This window comes from Mirounga angustirostris, unplaced genomic scaffold (assembly GCF_029215605.1).
Source record: "Mirounga angustirostris isolate CCGP_5_RB_7025 unplaced genomic scaffold, mMirAng1.0.hap1 SCAF_8, whole genome shotgun sequence".
NCBI classification, from domain to species: Eukaryota; Metazoa; Chordata; class Mammalia; order Carnivora; family Phocidae; genus Mirounga; species Mirounga angustirostris.
The window spans coordinates 42,863,639-42,884,247 of NW_026991716.1; the positions used below are offsets into that span (position 1 = coordinate 42,863,639).

Genomic DNA, 20,609 nt, shown 5'->3' on the forward strand with positions numbered 1-20,609 from the left:
CCTTTCTAAAAATAGAGACGAACTCCAAAACAGGAGCCTTAGATTTACCCTCAAAAGACCAGGAAATGCTTGGTCGTCTTTAACACTTGGCCATCCTTCTCTACATATCTCCAGATACTCTTTCAGACACAAAGCTTTGTTAATTTGCATGATTTACAGATCAGAAATGCTGAGATTTTTAGAATACACACATTCTTTTCCAAGAGACTCATCAAAGAGTTATAACTTCAGCACATGTATAAGGCAAGTAGTAAATACACTCAAACTACTCAAGTAACAAACACCTAATATTTATTAATAAATTAGTACACTTGAAGGCATTTTTCTGATATCAGTCCCTCACCACGACCCACAAACCCCGCCCACACAAAGGCAGTCTACGCCACCTTTGCATTCGAGTCTGCCAACTGAGCATTAGAGAGAGCGCAGGTTTATAAATGGGAGCAGAGTTGTAAATATGTCAGACAAGAGTTCTTATAGCTGCAGCCATTTTTAATTAAAGTGATTGAAGGATGAAGGAGACCCACCAAGACCAAGGCCTTGAGGCGGACTGGACCTACCGACTATGTGTGTATAAAAAAACAAGACATCTTTTAAAGCAAAGCTGGGCAAATTCCCTATGGAAAAAGGTGCCCCTGGCACTCAGTTGTGACTTTCCAAAGTGCAGTAGTATGTTCCAGAACAGCTCAATTCCTAAAAGATGAAGTTCAAGTTCTTTGGTGGCTCAGTTGTCAAGCCACTTAAATAGCAAGTTCTGATGGCTTGAGGCTTTCCTATCTCCAGCCCAGAGCATATTAGCATAAGAGAAGCACAAGTAATGAAGCATTCTACACGGTGCTCAAGTGAAAAACCATACAATCAGCAACAGTGTGGTCAAGTTTCAGCCATGAATATGAACTCTACACCAAGGCATATTAAAAAGAGAACTCAAAATCTAATTGTATTACAGTAACTCAACGGGGTATTACATTTCTTCAACCCTTAGGAAAATTTGTAAATTACAAATAATAATAAAAATAGTAATCATTAAAAAAAAAGCAGATGTGGATGTTGAGACATGAAAGACTGCTTAGAGAATTCACAAGATGCCATTATACTTTTAAGAAGAGCCTCACAATCCAGTGTGCAGGGAAAGTCACACTGCATTTGTGGTACATTAAGCGAATTTAAAGTGCACAGAACAATTCTGAAAATACGTAAGAAGTCAAAACGGAGAAAATATGGAACCTAAAAAACTTTAGTGGTGGGTATTTTTCAACAGTTACACCTTGAGAAGGCTTATAAACTAACTTCCTAGAAGGGTTAAAAAAAGAAAGAACGAACTCAAAACACTGGCCATATACTCTTACACACACACACACACACACACACACACGCCCCCCAAAAACTAGAAAAACAAAAACAAAACCAACGAAAAACCACCCTGCCACTACATTGAGTCATTTCCAGAGTGCAGTATCCCTCGGGTTCTACAATAGGTCGGGAAGATGGCTATACACAGAGTCCAAGAGGGTCTGACTGGCTTCCTGGCTCTTGACTCCGATAATCTCAAACAGTCGGTCCAGCTTGTCCTCAGCCTGAGGAATCTCTTCAATCGCCCGCAGCTCCTCAGGATTCAGAATGTGGAGCATGTCGTCAAAAATAGGCTGCAAGTCACAGGGGTCCAGGCGTACCTGCCGCAACACTGTGTCCTTCTTTTCTGCAGGGAGGAGAGGGGAAGGGAGGCGACAGAGGTAAGGGACTGTACTGGGGAAACAGAGGAGAGGAGGAGAGCTAGGAGGGACAGCTCCCCTCCCCCACAGGCTGTTCCCACCCCCACCCTCAAGGTGAGAGTCCCCCCCCACCCTTGCACTTAAGACAACAAACAAGATTTGACTCATGGAGGTCAGACAAGGAACCGCTCGAATGGGTTGCTGATTGTCATTAGCATGACTTTGCCTAGACTTACAAGACTTCTAGATTCTTCTAAAACTCAGGAGGATGCTGAAATACTTACAGAAACTTAAATAAAACAAAACAAACAAACAACAAAAAAACCCACTCTCCCCATCTGTAATGTGTTTACTAAACAAAGATATCAGTTCACCTTTGCCCCTCAAAAATTCCAAGTCAATGTAATCTGCTCATCTGACTTTCTAATTACACCGCCAAATTTTAAAACTAAACTTCTAAGAGCAAAAGCACATAAATAAGAAAATACTGCTTCTTGGGTCATACCTTACACAATGAGGTGAAGGAGTGTAACTTTTACTACTATTATAAAAAGCTTTCTCTAAAATATAACATGGAACATAAAATACAAACTAAAATATAAATCTTTCATTTAAATATAAAACAGATCATGTAAATAGGTAAGGTATAGAAAATAGAACGTATCTTATAAACATAAACTATAACATAACATAAAATATAACCCTTTCACGAAAATATAATTGGAATTACCAAACTGGGAAATTTCGAACAAAACTGTCATCAATACAGCGTGCATACCAATCCCTATCCTGCTATTAAAAACTGCAAGTGGCAAATTATTTACCAAATGTACTAATCCACAATGTTTAAAACATTGCTATTTTAATTCGTTTGAGTCACTGAAACCTACACTCTGACTCTCAAGATAGGTTACACTTTAAATCCTTGGATTCTACAAACCTGGTAAATAATTTTCAAAAAAAACCTGCCAGACTACATTTTATCAGACCTTCCCGAAACACCTTCGATAGCATCATGAGGATAAAGGGCGACCAATGTGGACTCTTGGCCAGATAATCAGCGCTGGAAAGACATTCTGGGTGGGTCCCGGCTGGCTAGTGACGTGGTTTCTCTGAGGCCAGCCTCATCCTGGGGTCTAGGATAGGTCTTCCCGGACAGGTCTCCCAAGTGACTCAACTACCACTGGATTGTGGAACTGGCCAGGGAGAAACCCCAGAGGCTTCTCTGGGGAAGGCTTACAGAATGAATACGCCTTGTAGCCATCCTGCCAATGTCCATACCTTTGGTAATAAAGGAGCCCGTCCTGCTCAGCGCGGAGGAGCCGCTGGATGTGGAGTCACAACGAAGAAGGGGCTCCGACTCATCCACGAAGAAGCCCTTGTTCTTATCCAGCGGGGAAGGCTCCACCGTCAGCAGAGTGGAATTCTCAAGTTTTGTGTTGGGGCTGGGGATGGGGCTCGGGCTAAGGGGGCCGGGGCTCATCGGGAGAGCCAGCTTGTCAGTTTCCAGCTGTGGGAGTAAACAAACAAAAATGTTTTTTTATTATATACTTCAAGAATTAAAGAGAAAAAAATGAAACTGAAACCCCCGCAGGTGTTCTTTTTGTCCCATTTAATGTTTTATAGATAAATTCTGCTGTTCTGACAGTCCATAACTTACATTATTGCTAAATACACACATAAACACTTTTTTAAACCCTTCAAAAATATACGTGGAGCTATGTGTAAGCATTAAAAATTAGGAAGCAGGGGCACCTGGGTGGCTCAGTCGGTTAAGCGTCTGCCTTCGGCTCGGGTCATGATCCCAGGGTCCTGGGATCGAGCCCCGCATGGGCTCCCTGCTCAGTGGGGAGCCTGCTTTTCTCTCTGGTCTTCCCCCCACTCGTGCTTGCTTTCTCTCTCCCAAATAAATAAAATCTTTTTTTTTTTAAGATTTTATTTATTTATTACAGAGAGAGACACAGTGAGAGAGGGAACACAAGCAGGGGGAGTGGGAGAGGGAGAAGGGGGCTTCCCGCTGAGCAGGAAGCCCGATGCGGGGCTCGATCCCAGGACCCTGGGATCATGACCCGAGCCGAAGGCAGACGCCTAACGACTGAGCCACCCAGGTGCCCCTCAAAGAAATAAAATCTTACCAAAAAATTAGGAAGTTTATGCATGAAACTGTTACCTCACAGGAGTGGAGCAGGACAAGAGAGTGAAGGGGAAGACCTCCAACTTAAAATATAATTTCATAGAGCTGTTAAAGGTCTTAGATGATATCTAGAACATTCCCCTCTGTATGGGTTGAATTATATATCCCAAAATTCATATGCTGAAATCGAAACTTCCTGAGCCTCAGAATATGACTACATGGAGACAGGGCCAACTAAGTAACTTCAAAAAGAGGTGATTAAGGGATAGTTGGGTCCTACTCCAATATGACTGGTGTCCTTATAAGAAGCCATTAGGACACAGACACACACAGTGGGAAGACCATGTGAAGACAGAGGGTGAAGGCTACCATCTTCTACAAGCCAAGGAGAGAAGCCTGAGGACCCCTTTATCTCAAACTTCTAGCCTCCAGAATTGGGACAAAAATAAGCTTCTGCTGCGAGGGTCAGAAAGACAGTAACAAGTAAGCAAACAAACAAGAAGGTTTCAGATGGAGATGGTGAGCTTCATGACCATTGGCTGGTACACGGAGAATGGATCTTAGGGGGGCAAGAAATAAGGTAGAGAGACCAGTTAGGATGCTGCTACAGTGGTTGGGGAAGGTAAAAACCACGGCTTGCACCCGGCTGTGCAGTGGGGAAATGATAGGTGATATCACCCCATTTTACAGGTGAAATGACTAAGGCCCAGAGAGGGCACATAGCCATTGGGAGAAGGCCAGTGCTCAACTCAGGTCTGCTTGATACCTCTACTTGGCTTGTCATTTGCCACTAGTCTTTAGAACTCTGGCAGGCACTTGTGGCATCTTCCAAATCCATTGACCTTAATCTTTTTATTGGTTCTTCTGGCACAGATGCAAATCTGGGAGTCAGGTGGCCAGATCCCATGGGGCAGGGTTCAGGGAGTATTCATCACCACTCATTAGAACCCTATGGCTTCACTTACACATGACAAGCAAAACATTTTCAAGTTCCTCAATCGAGAAGACATTGACCCTCATTTCAAAGTATTAGATTGAAGAGTTGTAAAAAGCACAAAGCAAACACAGCTGCCTCTTTTACAACCTATAAGGCCTGAGAAATTCTTGCAACTGACTGCAGATTCCAAGACCATCAATTATTGCACGTGTCTACCGTTCCAACAGCATTTGTCCTCTGCACAACCACCCATACCCCGAGTTTAAGACTTGGGTAATGCATTCCCAGCTGCCCCCTTCCGATCCACAAAGTTTTATGTATATGCTTTTAAATTTTTTAATTCAATAGGGCCCCAGCATGTGCCCCTCCGCCCTGAAAATGCACATGGCCATTCATGCCAATACACATTTTTATTCACTCAATTAGACAAAGAGCACTTACTTGTCTACACTTTGGTTCTCAGGGATAACATTACATTGGACAACACGGCCAGTCAATATAGTGCCCTGTTCTTGCTTAAAAAAAGAAATTCCTGCCCCCAAATCACATGCCAACAGACTAAGGAGTCCACCCACCCATTTCCTGAACTTAGTTCAAAACTTTAAATATTTAATTTTTTCTCCACTTTTACCAGAGGATCCTACCCATGGAAATTAAATGCATGATTTCCAACATCATTCAGAAAGACAGAATGCTGCAGAATGCTCTCTTATAATTAACAATGAGTCAAGTGAATATGAAAATGCCCCTAAAAATGGTTTTAGCATCGCCACAGTGGGGCTAACAACCATAGCCAAAGCCCGAGATCACGTGACAACCATCTTCCTAGAAAATCTATTCAGCTACTAAGTGTAGGTATCCCTTGCTTTATGCAGGATACACAGCACCCAGTTGCATTCCAGATTTCTCTAAAGTTATTTGCATTTTTTTCCTATAAGAAAAGAAAACCTTGCTCATAGAAACTTAATTTCCTTCCTCCCTTGAACTTACTCTTTACAATACCCATCAAAATTGCATTGCAACACAGCAACTCAAGCATTGTATGACCTATGATAGCTCTAACTGAAATGAAGTCATCAGGATATGTGGAATAAATTAATTCTTTATTGATTCAGAAAGTTCACTGCTGAGTTCACAGCAAATAAAGAACACCTCTAAAAAGACTTAGATACTAAAAGACAAATACTCTATTTTTTTTAAAGTTCTTTTTTTTTTTTAAAGATTGTATTTATTTATTTGAGAGAGAGAGAGAGCACAAGAGGGGATAGGGTCAGAGGGAGAAGCAGACTCCCTGCTAAGCAGGGAGCCCGATGCAGGATTCGATCCCAGGAATCTGGGATCATGACCTGAGCCGAAGTCAGTCACTTAACCAACTGATCCACCCAGGCGCCCCAAAAGACAAATACTCTAAACAAGAAAGTCAGAAAAGAGTCTCATCCTCTTGCAAAAGCTGTAAACATAAACTTATCCAAATATTCACAAAATAGATTACAAGTGACTTAATTTATTCCTTATGCATCTTAGAGCCTTCCAGGTTCTCTACAGGGACATATTAATATTAACTTTTATAATTATAAAAACAATACATGTTATTTTTTAAAAGCAGTTACCACTGATAAGTATGTTTTCCTTTTGCTAACTTGAAAATGTTATGGCTGCTGTGGATCCTATTTATATTGGTAGCCAAGGAACAGGAGAGTTGGAAGATCACCTACTTGTCCGAGCACCTCTCTAGACTTTTGTTAAGAGTTCTCAGGCCTAAAAGGGCAACACTGCCCCCCCAACTTATTGCAGTGAGGTACATATTAAGCCTTAAGAGAAAGGCCTCTCGGGAAACTTGGCCAGTGAAGGCAATCTATCCACCAGATAATCGAAGTCCCTTTGCAGAAACTTAAAAGATACAATTCTTTTTGCCTCCCAGCCATGAGCTCATCATGCTCACTTGGAAGACTCACTGGGGAAATGAGGTAGAGACGGTAAGACACACAGAAAGGGGAGGAGGCAGGGATGATGAGGGGAGAGCTCCCCAAGCAGCCAAAACCAGACCAGTGGTTCTATTGTGTGAACTTCAAGAGCATGCAATTTATTTTGGCCAAATGAGCCCCCAAATGTCCTCCTGATTAGTTTCCATGCAAGTACACTTAGTCCTTCCAGATACTGTATTTATTAGTCCCAAGTGATAGAGGAAGAGAGAGAAATGGTTCACCTCCAAGTCCACAGCTGAGTCACACCTAACTAAACCTGCTCTGCTGACCTGTTTTCCTTTTGATTACCAGAACCACTGAATCCAAGGAACCAGCCAAATGGATGAGGTAAACAAAGTATTGATTGAAATTTGGGGGCTTGAACACCTCTGGGCTATAGAAGTTTGTAGCCGCGTTAGTGAGAACGGGGACTGAACCTGTATTTGGGCTACGCTGGAATGAGCCATTTCCAGCTGTGTCCGGACAACCCTCTGCTCCTACAGGTTCCAAAGTGAAGTGCCCACTCCGGGGGCTCAGCTGAATTACAACCTGAAACTGAAGCTCAAAAATAAATCTTCTCTTTTAGTATCAAACCAAAAAGCACTTTCCCCGTCGACTGGCCCTTCTTAAGAGGATACGCTGTGGAGGCTGAAGAGTCTTCTAGTCCTTGGGGATGGTCCAGTAATGGGTGGTAAAGGAACATCCTTGCAAGTCTTGGTCATGGCAAAAGTGAAATGAAACAAGGTTCTAAGACTACCTTTCTTCCCTCCTATGATCTAGCAGCTTTCCTAAGTATACTCTCTGCCTCAGAAGCAGTCTTTCCAGCATGCATTGTAATGTTCCTCATAGTCAACTCCTAAACATCAAAGTCATTAATATCCTGGGATTTCACTGCAAGGGAAGAGAGGAAACAGACCTCTAACTGGCTGTGTGGTCTTAGAAAAATCCCTTCCCTCCTTAGACCTGTTTCCTCATTTCTGAACAAAAATGATAGACCAGGTCATCTCTGTTCAACTTATGTTTTATTTATTGTCTGCCCTCCTCTTGCTATGCCATTCTCCCCGCCCCCAACCCACCCGCCCCAACTCCCTTTCTCCTTTCAAGTTACCCCCCGACTGATTCACCCAACTAAGGTTTACCACTGCGTTATTTTCAATTACTACCCAATTACAATCTTCCTGTGGTTGCACAATCTGTTTTCATAAAACTAATTAACAACTTTGATGCATCAATGACCCCCTGAAATGAAGCATTAATTACCCAGCTTAGATGCTCCTTGCCAATCTGCTAAAGGGGTTCAACTTAACCCCTTGGCTCCAGGCACTACCTAGTTGGATTCGACATGGCCCCTTTTCCCCCACTCTATAGCCAGATATGCCTGATAGGTTCAAGAAGAAGCTTCCTTACAGTCAAAGGTTACCCTTTCCACTGAACTTTCCCTCCAGACCTCATTCAACACTTAGAAAGTGGGGAAAATCCTATGCCACATTTGTGAAATTTTCCATCACTTCAATAACGGTTTTTAAAAGCCCATTTGCTAAATTCAATGAAAACTAATTGCTATTCCATCTGAGCTGACCAGCTTGTTGCTCAGATCCAGTAAACAACAGGGACTTTAAGAAATAAACCAATACCAGTACTGTGCAAAATGATTCAGCATGAAATATAAGTAATCCATTCGCTGTGAAGGTAGTGCTTATGAGCTTCATCTGACAGATGAGAAAACTGAGCCTCTAAGAGGTTTGCATAACCTGCCCAAGGTCACAAAGCAAGGATTCAAGATCAGGTTCGTCTAGTTTCTAAGTGATCCTCCTTGCTGAGCTATGTCACTTCTCTGTCTGGACCCACTAGACATTTATAGGAAATGTCAAACCCCCATACACGCAATACAAGCAATTACATGACCACAAGATGCTGCTCTGGCTTCTGAGCCAGAGGGAAGGGGCAAAAGGCAGGGTCCACAAGGATCTGTAACTCAATGGCAAGCTCACACTCTCGCTCTGAGATAAAGATGAGAGATTCTGTAAATATCAGACACTTCAACTGTGGCCCAATAACTTGGCTTTGTATTTGAAAATATTCCAGATCCCAACAGACCAGTGACTGTTTAAAAAAAACAAACACATTCGATTGCCACTAAAATTTCATCTCAAAGGAATTACAGTCACAAATAAATACATAACTAAAATTATTTAAGGATGATGATAGTATGTCAAGCTTGTTACCCCTGCTCTCCCAAGAGCTCATGTAATCGAAATCAAATTAGATTTCATGACCTCCTATAGGTCTAGTAAGTACATAAGAATGGGCTCTGATAAAAGCAAGGGCTATCTCCCTTGACATATGAGTATCTAGATACTGAGTCTATGTAGTTCCTGTGTTTAGAGAACAGGAATGCAGATAATAAGGAGAGCTTTGTTATCTAAATCTATGTAGTTCCAGGATTTCAGATATAAATGAGGGTTCAGATAATGACAGTTACCAACTGTTTCTCCAAAAATTATCTGAATCTATTCTATTCCTAAGTTCAGATAGTGAATAATACCTGAGAAATACAATGATTTCTCCTTAAAAAAATGAAACAAATACAGCAGTGGTCCCCAACTTAATAAAAAGGAAAAATGAGTAGGAGACAATGACTTTATTCCTCTAGTGTGAATTCTTATTAAATTCAACTCAGAGTAAGAGGTCTTGGCAAGCATGATCCAAATTTACCCAGTAAAATTTTTTTTGCAAACAAAAATAAAAAAAGGACACGGGAAGGTGCTGATTCCTTAGCCCTCAGAAGTAGTATCAGTTTTAAAGAAATTTGGAAGGAAGTCTTGGAAATGGAAATGTGAACTAGAAATATACATGCATGTATATAGATAAAGCAAAGATGTTAAAATGTGAATTAACTGTTAAATCTAGTTGGTAAGTTTATGGGTGTTTGCTGTACTGTGTTTTCAACTTTTTTTGTTTCGTAAGCCTTATTTTTTAGTTCAGAAAATAATTATACAAGAGGGCTAACAGCCAAATAACTATAAGACAAAAATTCCCCAAACTTTTCCTACGCTTCTGACTCTTTAGTCTGTTGTTGTCTTTCCGTCTTTCTTCTCTTGCCCAGTCCCTGCCACAGGAAAGGGAGATAAGGAGATGCTTCCATTGCATAAGCAGGGAACGGGGCTAACACTTAAATCAAAATCATCAGTTGCCAAGCAGACATTGCTGGTCTTATGTGGTCTAGATCCCCCCAAGGCCACTGGAGGTCATGGGATGGAAGCTGCAACAGGAGTGCAATGCCAAGAAGCCCTGCTTAGCTTCCCTGGGAAGCCCTTTGTCAGACCACCACCGTAGCAGAGCTGAGTGGACACTGAGCCTCCGAGAGCTGGGAGCCCCAGCAGGGCCCACAGAATGAAGGAACTCACCCTTGGGAGGCTCAGAGGATTACCTTGGCCAAAAAATGACAAAGCCACTGGGAAATTGTTTTAAAAGACACCTTACACCCACCCTAGATCTATCCAAGCATAGCCTAATGAAAGTATTTTGTATCAGTTGCAACCTTCCTTAAGGCTATATTTAAACTTTATCCCAGGTTAGCTGGCCAGAGTGTGTTTCTCCCTGAACTACCCCAAGCCCAAGTCAAGATAGTTGCCAGTCTTGCGTGTATATGTCATCCATCAATTCTGTTTATTTCTAAGAGTTAACTTCAAAACTGAATCCCAAAGCCTACGAATCCACCCACATTTAAGTCAAGGTGGCCAATCCTTGCCCTAAATAAGGGATCTGTTCCTCTCCTGGATGCAGAGGGGAAGAGCCAGAGGAAGCCCCAAGTAGTGCTGTAGGAAGCTGCTAGAGCTGGTAAGAACCAGCTGGCTCGGGGAGGGTGAGCCCCGCCCAGCTGCAGGCGCATGTGTCTGTAAGCTGTCCCGGCTGCGGACATCAACAGTAACACTGCAGCCCTGAGCTGACTCACGGACTAGAAAGGAAGTGATTAGATAAGAGTAAGTGGGCTCTCTTAGTTCAGAGCTGGAGCTCACTCACATTCAGACATACTGCTGAGCCTTACAAAAGCTCAGCCCCATGGACACATGAGGAGATCATGCTGCTGGAAATGACGTGGGCTTCCTCAAATTTCACTCACTGAGAACCCATTAGGAAGCCTTTCCCACAAAACAGCCTTTGAACAATTCTAACCATGAAAAGAAGTTGCATGAATCTTACAAGCTTGCCTTAAGGCGTTGTGGAAGATAGAAAGGAACTTCATAGGAAACTCATGACCTTGAGGTAAGAAGGCTCAAGCTCATCTCAGTGACTCAAAGTGTTTTGAACCTGCTCAATTTGATTAAATTAGTATTATTTAATAAAATTATTAGTTGGATGCATTCTTAGAATTAGAACTATACCTGGTACATAATTCCAAAAGTATGAAAGGGGCTACCATGAACAATACTTCTCCCTCAGCTACTCAGTCCCCCTGCTGGTGGTGACTCTTACCAGTTCCTCGTGTCCTCTTCCACACAGTCGATATACCAATAAATAGGTAATATATAGTCTCCACCTGATCCCAGCTCTTCTGTATTTATTACATTTTTTTACTTTTACTTTTTTTTAACACAATATGGTGGCCGAGCGCACCCACTGTTCTGCACTTTGCCTTTTTTCCATTTAAAAACAGTTCTTGAGGTTAGCACATCAACGGCTGACTAACTCCTTTCGACAAGTGCAGACTGTTCCACTGTGTGGACGTTCCACAACTTACACGACCAATTCTCTGTTGAAGGGCATTTATGCAGAGGAATACTTGGACTTGCAATTTCTACACACGTGGCGGAGGTAGGTGCGACTACATGTAGGACATATTCCTGGGAGTGCAAGGTCAGTAGTCAACTGCCATACGCTTTGGTAGATAATACAGATGGTTCTCCATAAGGGTTGGGCTAATGTACACACACATTAGCAATGGATACTGTGCTTCTTTCCCTACACCCTCACAACACAAAAAAAATGGTGTCATACTTTTCCCTCCTTACCATCTAAGAGCTTAAAATTGTATCTCAGTGTAGGTTTCCATTTTAATTCTTCTTATTCTGAACAAGGCTAAAAAACCTATACCTTTAAGAATCTTCAGTATTTCCTTTTCTGTGAACTCTCTTGTTCACAGACTGCCCATTTATCTTTTGGGTCATTGATCTCTTAATTAATTTGTAAAAGCTCTTCATTTTTTTTTTTTAAGGCTCTTAACCCTATGTTGCAAACAACTTCTCCCAGTCATTATTCTGTCTTTTGATTTTGCCTATGATGCTTTCTGGCTTGTACATTTATTGTTAAGGAGTTGATTCTTTCTTGTATGACTTCAGTGTTTTCTATCATTGTCAGAAGAGACTTACCTACTGTTGTGAGATTAAAAACAAAGAATTTCCCCGTGTTTTTTTCTAGTTCTTTTTTTGGTGACAAGTCATTTTAATGGTTGGTCATTCCATGTCCCTTGACAAAGCCCAACTGTGGATAAATCAAAGTTTCTCTGTGAAAAAAAAATGTAATGGGAAAATCAGGAGTGACAGCTGATGCTCCCAAAGAATATGAGGAATAAGTGTTTAAAATGTTGAAATCAACTGGTGTATCATAAAACCGACTGTTGACCATGGTGCAATTTCTCATTAGCAAGTGCATCTGCTATGGGCACATGAGTTATAACAGATCAAGAGACAGTCTCATAAACATAGGATGGAGAAGCTAGGCCCAAACTGGAAGCTATGAAGCTTTATCCAGATATGAGTTTTGTCTCCAAAAATAAGTAAAAATATGATATCCAGCACTGGTAGTTGATGGAGAAAATAAGCTTGTTTTCACAATATTGATTCTGATTTCCTCTCAGTGGATTCTTTGAGAAATTCAGTAAGGGTGTGTATTAAGGGGTGGAAAGTGTCATCAACTAATAAATTCGGCCTTTTCTGAACATGGAGGCACTGTGTCTCAGGAGAAAAATAAAAGGCCACTTCAAATCCACAGAATATCGTCTAAATTGTGGCTCATACCTATCCCTCCTATAAAACTGTCAGCATCTTCAGGGAGGATTCCCTGTTTTTGTGTTTTGTTTTGTATGTGTTTTGTATGCATGAGTTTTCATCTAGTATCTCCAGTGTCTGGCACAGGGCTCGAACCCTAATGGGTGTTCCATTTGTGTTTACTAAATAAGTTGCTTATGTTAATCGATCTTATCCTTAAAGGCAATTTTAAAAAGAAAAAAAAAGAGCATGTGTGAATACATGTTAAGAGAGAGAGTGTATCGATCTCAAGACCCCAAGAATCTGCTTCTAGACTTCTCCTTATAAACTGTACACTCAAGCTCAACTATCATATTTTATTAATTCTATGGTGTATATTTTTTCACATTTTAACATCTCTCAAATAGGGATATATCTTACAACTATAAATGGTAATGTTTTAATAGCTTCCTTAGTCATGTGTATAATGGCGCATCATACACTGAACATGGCCTTCAACAAAATACAGAAATATGTCTGAATTCTAATGCCAACCTATACCTCTCAGGACCATGAAAGCTTGCTAGGTAATCACAGATGTCAAGCACCCAGGGTTTGGGAAACAGTAGATACTCAGCAAATGTTGGTTCCCTTTCTCCTTAATGTGCAGAGTGGTATCATTTGCTCCTGAGTCAGCAAAGGAGAATGCAGAATTCAAATTTCAACATAGAAGATAGCAGCAAACATGTATTGAGCCCCTATTCAATGAGCCCCTGCACTCAAAGTGCAGAACTGGGCATTTATCTATATGATCTCTGGTATCTACACTCTCTCTAATCCTCCCCAGATCCTTACGGGCAGCTATGAACTTAAGAAGTCAAAAGTCAAATTGTTGGATGCACCGGTTCCTTCTATTAGTTCTTAGAGATTCAAAGTTCGAACTCCAGCCCTGCCATGAAGTGAGACATCGTACCTTTATTCCTGTACTTTTCACACTGCACAACAGTGAAAGCTTTCTGAAAAGCTTGCAACCGAGCAAAACACAACAAGATTCTCAGTAAAACAAGTGTTCTTTGCAGAGTCAAAGGCTTGAGAAGCCCTTGGTGTGATCAAGGAGGTAGGGCTCCGTAGGCAGAAACCAGATGGAAAATCTCAGGGATGAGGACCAAAATCCAGTCTTGAAAGAAACTACAGTCTGTTTTTTTTTTTTTCTTTAAAAATGACTTTCAGGGGCGCCTGGGTGGCTCAGTTGTTAAGCGTCTGCCTTCGGCTCAGGTCATGGGCCCAGGGTCCTGGGATCGAGCCCCACATCGGGCTCCCTGCTCTGCGGGAAGCCTGCTTCTCCCTCTCCCACTCCTCCTGCTTGTGTTCCCTCTCTCTCTGTGTCTCTCTATGTCAAATAAATAAATAAAATCTTTAAAAAAAAAAATGACTTTCAAATGGACAAATATATGTCTGCTATTGTTTTCTATGTGTTTTTTGGTGGGTCAGTACCCCTGCCTTCCTCTACAACCTTATAATTTCCTGTGTACCCTTCTGTTCTAACATCTGCTGATCACACTGAATTGTCATTATTTGCACAAGAGTCTCCATCTCGGTGACTGAGCTACTGAAAGGCCCGGAGACCACCTTCCTTTACATAGTACCAGAAACACAGCTGGTGCTCGACAAAAGGTTGTTGACTAACTAAATGAAACCTTGGAATATAATAAGTAGAACGGCCTGAAACGACACTGAACACCTAACAGCTTATTCACAGATCTCGCTTCTTTGTACACGATGACCGCCCTCCCCACAAGCACAGCTAAAAGGACCTGGGCCTCCTGTGTGGCAGCAATCCCTTTATAAAGTCCCCTTCTCACCACACCAGGGGTTCCCCAGAGCCCACAGTCACACGCTGCAAAGAAAGTAACTTGACCTCAAATGCCCCTCAGCGCTGTGGTCACACGGCAGAGGGCAGGCGCAAGATCCAGGCGAGTTCAGCTAACAACTTAGGGCCTGGGGGTAGTAATCCTTATTTTCTCAGAGATGACCAACTAGCACATTAAAGACAAAGACAAATTTGAACAGCCAAAAAGCCAGCAGTTAAACCTACAGCTGGTATTTGCCTCAACGCGCCCTCACTGTGTTAAATTTCTGAAAATAGCTGGTCTCAGTCAGACCATAGATAAGGACAGTTGCATCCTGCAGCTGGTAAACAAAAAAAATAAATCAGCAACTGTAATTCCCTCTGTGCAGAAGCAGTGGTGCTGTCCTTGCCAAAACAGAAAGCCCAGTGCTCCTGGCGCTGTTGAGATTCAAAGCCATCCAGTCTCCAAACGCTGTCTACTCTAGTGGGGGGGGGGGGGGAGGTGCGGGGGGGGGAGGGTCTCTGGGACATAGGTCTCCTGCATGGTTTCTGGAAGGGATCAAGAATCTCATTCTACTACACGGCAGCCCACAACAAGGTTGGCTTCAGGTCCACTAGTGTAGTTTTACTCTATCTAATCTAATGGAAGGAGGGAAGGAATGATAAGATACTCCCCTGCCTGACGAGCCCCAATTCTTTTTTATTTTAAAGATTTTCTTTCTTTCTTTCTTCCTTCCTTCCTTCCTTCCTTCCTTCTTTCTTTCTTTCTTCCTTTCTTTCTTTCTTTCTTTCTGGAGGGGAGGGTGGAGGGAGAGGGAGAGGGAGAGAGGATCTCAGGCAAACTCTGCACCGAGCACAGAGAGCCCGACGTGGGGCTGATCTCACAACCCTGAGATCATGACCTGAGCCCAAACCAAGAGTCCAACGCTTAACCGACTGAGCCACCCAGGTGCCACCCCAGCACCAATTTTTTACATTTGTGAGTCTCTGGTCAAAGCAGACAGCTGAAGTAACACTTCATATTATTTTAAATTCTTGTGGTTGTTTTTAAGATTAGCATTTTTTAATGTACATAAAATTCCTTTTTCCATCCCTTATCAAAATAAGACAAAAAAGGGATACTGAAATTCAAATCACAATTACTGCCGAACCTAGCCAGTAAGCATCGCTTTACTACCTCACTTTCTTCTATCCCACAGTTTAACAAAACAGTACTTCATTTAATTCTGATAACTACTTGATTTCCCATGTTAAATAGAAAAATCTGAGTCCGAGAAATCATTTACCCAAGGTTTCCTATAGAGAAAAAAAACAAGTCCACCCCCTCCAAGCAGTGGAAAAAAAGAAAAAGAGCGCACTGGTTAAGCCTATTTGAATACATCAAGTCCAGGAAAGAAAAGGAAAGAGCAAAAGAGGGGAGGGGGAAGGGGAGGGGAAGGGGAGGGGGGAGGCGGGGAGAGGAAGGGGAAAGCAGAGGGGAGGGGAGGGGAGAGTAAACCTAGAAATTCAGTTGCTCAATTTTGTTTCCCTTTTTCTGACAGCCAGTGAGAAAGCAGACCATTATCTTCACACATACCATCACCTTTGTTTCTTCACTAGAGAAAACATCCCCAGCCTAGGAACATTTGCTCAGGCAGTAAGGAATAAATATTTACAATTAGCTGGAATTTCCAGTTCTTGGGCACTGAACCCAGATGGCAACCCTGATACTCAACCTCCCACTTTAAGCAGTGTTGGAACTGGAGGTGCCTCCCCACCCGACAGTCAGTAACGAACCCCTCAGTGTTCAGGATTTAAAGGATCCATTCTGTGAATGAGTTGGTGCTACTTAGGAGCCTTCTTCCATCTTGCTTGCCTCTAGAATCGGGAAATAATTGCAACTATGAATAGTAAACATTCACCAGGTACTTACTGTGGGACACACTCAACTAATCCTCACAACAGCTCACAGGACAGGCACTAACGGGGTTCCCATTTCCTCAAGAACAAACTGAGGCAGAGAGCCAGGTAACTTACCAGAATGTTCCCAAAGTGATATGCTGCCAGGGCAGAATTTAACCTGGCACACATCTCTACACTCCTGTTCCCATTTGGGGCCGTAATGGCCGACTGATTAGCTATACATCCGGCAAATTCCCTCCTCCCACTCTTGTGGATTTATTCCCTTAAACCATGTTAAGTATATATGTTTCTTCCATTCAACTGTAAGCTTCCTTGACAGCACTGACCCCGTTTTATACTCATCTTTGCGTTGCCCAAAGTGTCTGGTAAAATACTGTACACCTAATTTGTTATGTAATATAGATAGGAACATAAAATCACGACATCCCCTTTGCTCTTTAGCAGGGGAAACTTAAATCCAGATATGAAAGCAGCAGGAGGAAATAACAGTCAAACTAAATTCTCTTTTCCAGCTATCCTTCAAAAACAAAGGGCACGGGTGCCCGGGTGGCTCAGTCAGAAGCGTCTGCCTTCGGCTCACATCATGATCTCAGGGTCCTGGGATCGAGTCCCAAGTTGGGCTCCCTGTTCAGCAGGGAGCCTGCTTCTCTCCCTCTCCCTGTGCCTCTCCCCTTGCTTGTGCTCTCTCTCTTTCAGAGCTCTCTTTCTGTCAAATAAATAAATAAAATCTTTTAAAAAGGGGGGGCAAATAATGCAATTTTTTTATTTAGTTGGCATTTTCCAGACACAGAAAAACAGAATTTATTGCTAGAAACCTGCACTAAGTATTCTTGAGGCCAAAGAAAAATGACTCACGTAGAAGTTGAAGCTGCAGAAAGGAATGAAGAACAACAGAAAAGATCAATATGCAGGTAAATCCATGTGAATCCTGACTGTGTTAAACCATACTAATTATGCCTTTTGGGGGCTAAGAAATGTGTGGTGTTAAAATTCACGACAATAAAAAACATAATGCAAGAGAAGGATAAATAGAATTAAAGTCTCCTTAGGCTGTCGTGCTGTTTGGAAACAGTAAGAAGTACACACTTAGGAAACGTCCCCCATGATTTAAGTGTGCAAGTTGTAATCTCTATGGGAACCATTAAAAGTAAAGTAAAACATTTATAACAAGCCACAAGAGGAGGAAAAGTGGAATAATAAAAAAAAAACTTGATTAATACAAAGAAGGCAAGAAAGAAGAGAGAAAAAAAAAAAGAGAGGACAAATACAAAAAAAAAATCAGATGGTTTTTATATTTATATTATATTTATATATATATAAATATATTTATATTTATTATATATATATTTATTTATATATATAAATATATATAATATAAATTTTATATTTATATATATAAATATTTATATTATATTTATATATATAAATATAAATATATTTATATTATATTTATATATATAAATATATATATTTTCCAAATATATGAGGAATTACATGAGAAATGTAACCACACTGAAATTCTCTAATTCAATGACAAGCACTGTCGGACTAGATTTTTTTTGAAACCTTAAATATATACTGCTTACAAAAGACTTTCTTTAAATAAAGCCTCAGGGAAAAAAAAAAAAAAAAACAAAGTAAAAGGATGGAAAAAAAGAGATAGCATACATTTTTGAATGCTGTATTAGGGTTTTTAAATAGCTTTGGCAAAGTCCCAATAACTTCCAACTATTGTCCCACTGCTTTGCCGCGTCTACCAAATGCTGATGCCCTGGACGGGAGGAACGCACAGGATTCTGGAAGGCTGCAGACGCTGAACTCGAAAAATACAACACATACCTCCGATAAAGAAAGAGTCAGGAAGGTGAATGGACAAATCAACTGGTACAATCAGACAATGGAATATTATTTGGAGCTAAAAAATGAGCCATCAAGTCATGCAAAGACATGATGGAGCCTTAACTGCACGTTACTAAGTGAAAGAAGCCCATCTGAAAAGGCTGCATGATTCCACCATAGGACATTCTGGAAAAGGCAAAATCATGGAGACAGTAAAAAGATTAGTGGTTGTCAGGGGTGGGGTAGGAGGGAGAACAGTCTCAATATTCTGTATGATAGTATAATGATGAATATATGTCATTATACATCTGTCCATACCTAAAGAATATACAACTTAGTGAGCTCTAAGGTATCGGCTTAGGGTGATTATTATATGTCAGTGTAGATTCATCCTTGGTAAAAAATGTACCATTCCGGTAAGTGATATTGACAGTGGGGAAGGCTATGCAAGTGTTGGAGCAGAAGGTATATGGGAAATATCTGTACCTCCCTCTCAATTTTGTTTTAAACCTAAAACTGCTCTTAAAAACTTAATTTTTTTTTTTTTTTTAAAAAAGGACCCGGGGCACCTCAGTTGGTTAAGTGGCTGCCTTTGGCTCGGGTCATGATCTCAGGGTCCTGGGATGGAGCCCCGCATCGGGCTCCTTGCTCAGGGGGGAGCCTGCTTCTCCTTCTGCCTGCCGTTCCCCCTGCTTGTGTTTTCTCTTTCTCTCTCTCGTTCTCTCTGTGTCAAATAAATGAATTAAAAAAAATAAAAATTAAATAAATAAAGGACTCGACAGTACACCAAAAAGTGAATATTATTATATAATATTTTTAGTACACAAAGAAATTTTTTAAAACAAGAAAAAGTCAGACTGGGATGCATTTAATTAAAAAATGGCTAATAGGCCACCATGGTTAATAATGGACCAGCTGTTCCTGACAGAGGTAAATAAAAGGCACACCAGGCTAATCCTTTGAGTGGAATATAAGGTGGGTGCTCTCAGGTTCATGAATAGGAAAAAACATTAACCATTTTCAAATAATACACACACAGTCATTTTTACACATTAAGGTTCCATTAACTCCTAGGGCCAAGTCTCAAGTCCCCAGCAGGACCACAATACACAAAGAATACAAATCCATCATCAAGTGGGAAGAATAAGTCTCAATTATGCCCCCTGCATTCTGTCTTGTTTGACTCAACTAATCTCAGAGATAACCTGCAGACAATTACATACTGTGTGATTAGTAAGAGCTGACCGGCAGAAATCCATGCTCCTTGGCTATTAAAATTAGAGTCAGGAGCTGGGTCCACAATGTGGCTAGACAATGATGGGCATTATGAAAACATGGACCGAGAAGCTTAATATTGGCTTCTTAGCCTCCGTCATCACACACAGGCTACACTAGAAACACAGAGAAAGCTATAGGATGCACTGATGCCCCTCTCCCTTAAAAAATAAGTAACAAAATAGATATTAGAATCTTGGATATAGACGAGATAAGAGGAAAGAACTAAAGGGTACAAGAGTTTGGCACTTGGGGACTACGTATTTTGTTTTGTTTTCTTATTCACTGACGCTGTGATTTTTGTTATGAATCACTCTCCTTGATATGCAGTCTTCTCCACAGAGACTTTGGGCCCACCTTTCCCAGCACCTATGACAGTGCCTGGAATAAAGCAGGTGCTCAGTAGGCATTCATGGACCTCAAAAGAATCATCAGAGAAACATACAAGTAATTTGTTACAGTTAATACTCCACCACCATCATGACCCCCCCCAAAAGAGAAGTAACTCCGAACACTAGGACCAAATTCTAAATGCTGAGTGTACAACAGAAAAATGAAACAGACTTGCAGAATCCAAAAGCGAAGTAAGTTTTAACAATTTTTTTTGGCAAATCTGACCCAACGTTACAAATCTCAGTCAATGCTAATAAGGAAGAATGGGTTGTCACACAAACCACTGTCTGCTCTCCTGAAACCGAAATGAGGAGGGCCTCCCTCTCAATTTAGCACAAAGCCCTACCTATCTTTTCTCGGGTGCCCCTTCAGCTTAGTCATTTGATGAAATACTTTAAATCACAAAAGTAACCTGTTTTCACTGCAGAAAAAAAAAATCACTTCTTTTTTTTTAAGATTTTATTTATTTATTTGAGAGAGAGAGTGAGAGAGAGAAAGAGCACAAGAGGGGGGAGCGAGAGAGGGAGAAGCAGACTCCCTGCTGAGCAGGTAGCCCGATGTGGGACTCGATCCTGGGACTACAGGATCATGACCTGAGCCGAAGGCAGTCGCTTAACCAACTGAGCCACCCAGGCGCC

General features: G+C 41.4%; 1 protein-coding gene across 1 annotated transcript in view; it reads right to left on the reverse strand.

The window, feature by feature from the left end:
* Positions 1 to 274: 274 nt before the first annotated feature.
* Positions 275 to 20,609, reverse strand: part of TNFRSF21 (TNF receptor superfamily member 21) — a 66,087-nt gene continuing 45,752 nt past the window's right edge. Inside the window, exons 5-6 of the mRNA XM_045866997.3 lie at positions 2,994 to 3,222; positions 275 to 1,699 (exon numbers count right to left, since the gene is read on the reverse strand). Of these exons, the coding sequence (XP_045722953.1) occupies positions 1,470 to 1,699; positions 2,994 to 3,222 (459 nt within the window). The 3' untranslated portion in view covers positions 275 to 1,469. The remainder of the gene's footprint in view (positions 1,700 to 2,993; positions 3,223 to 20,609) is intronic.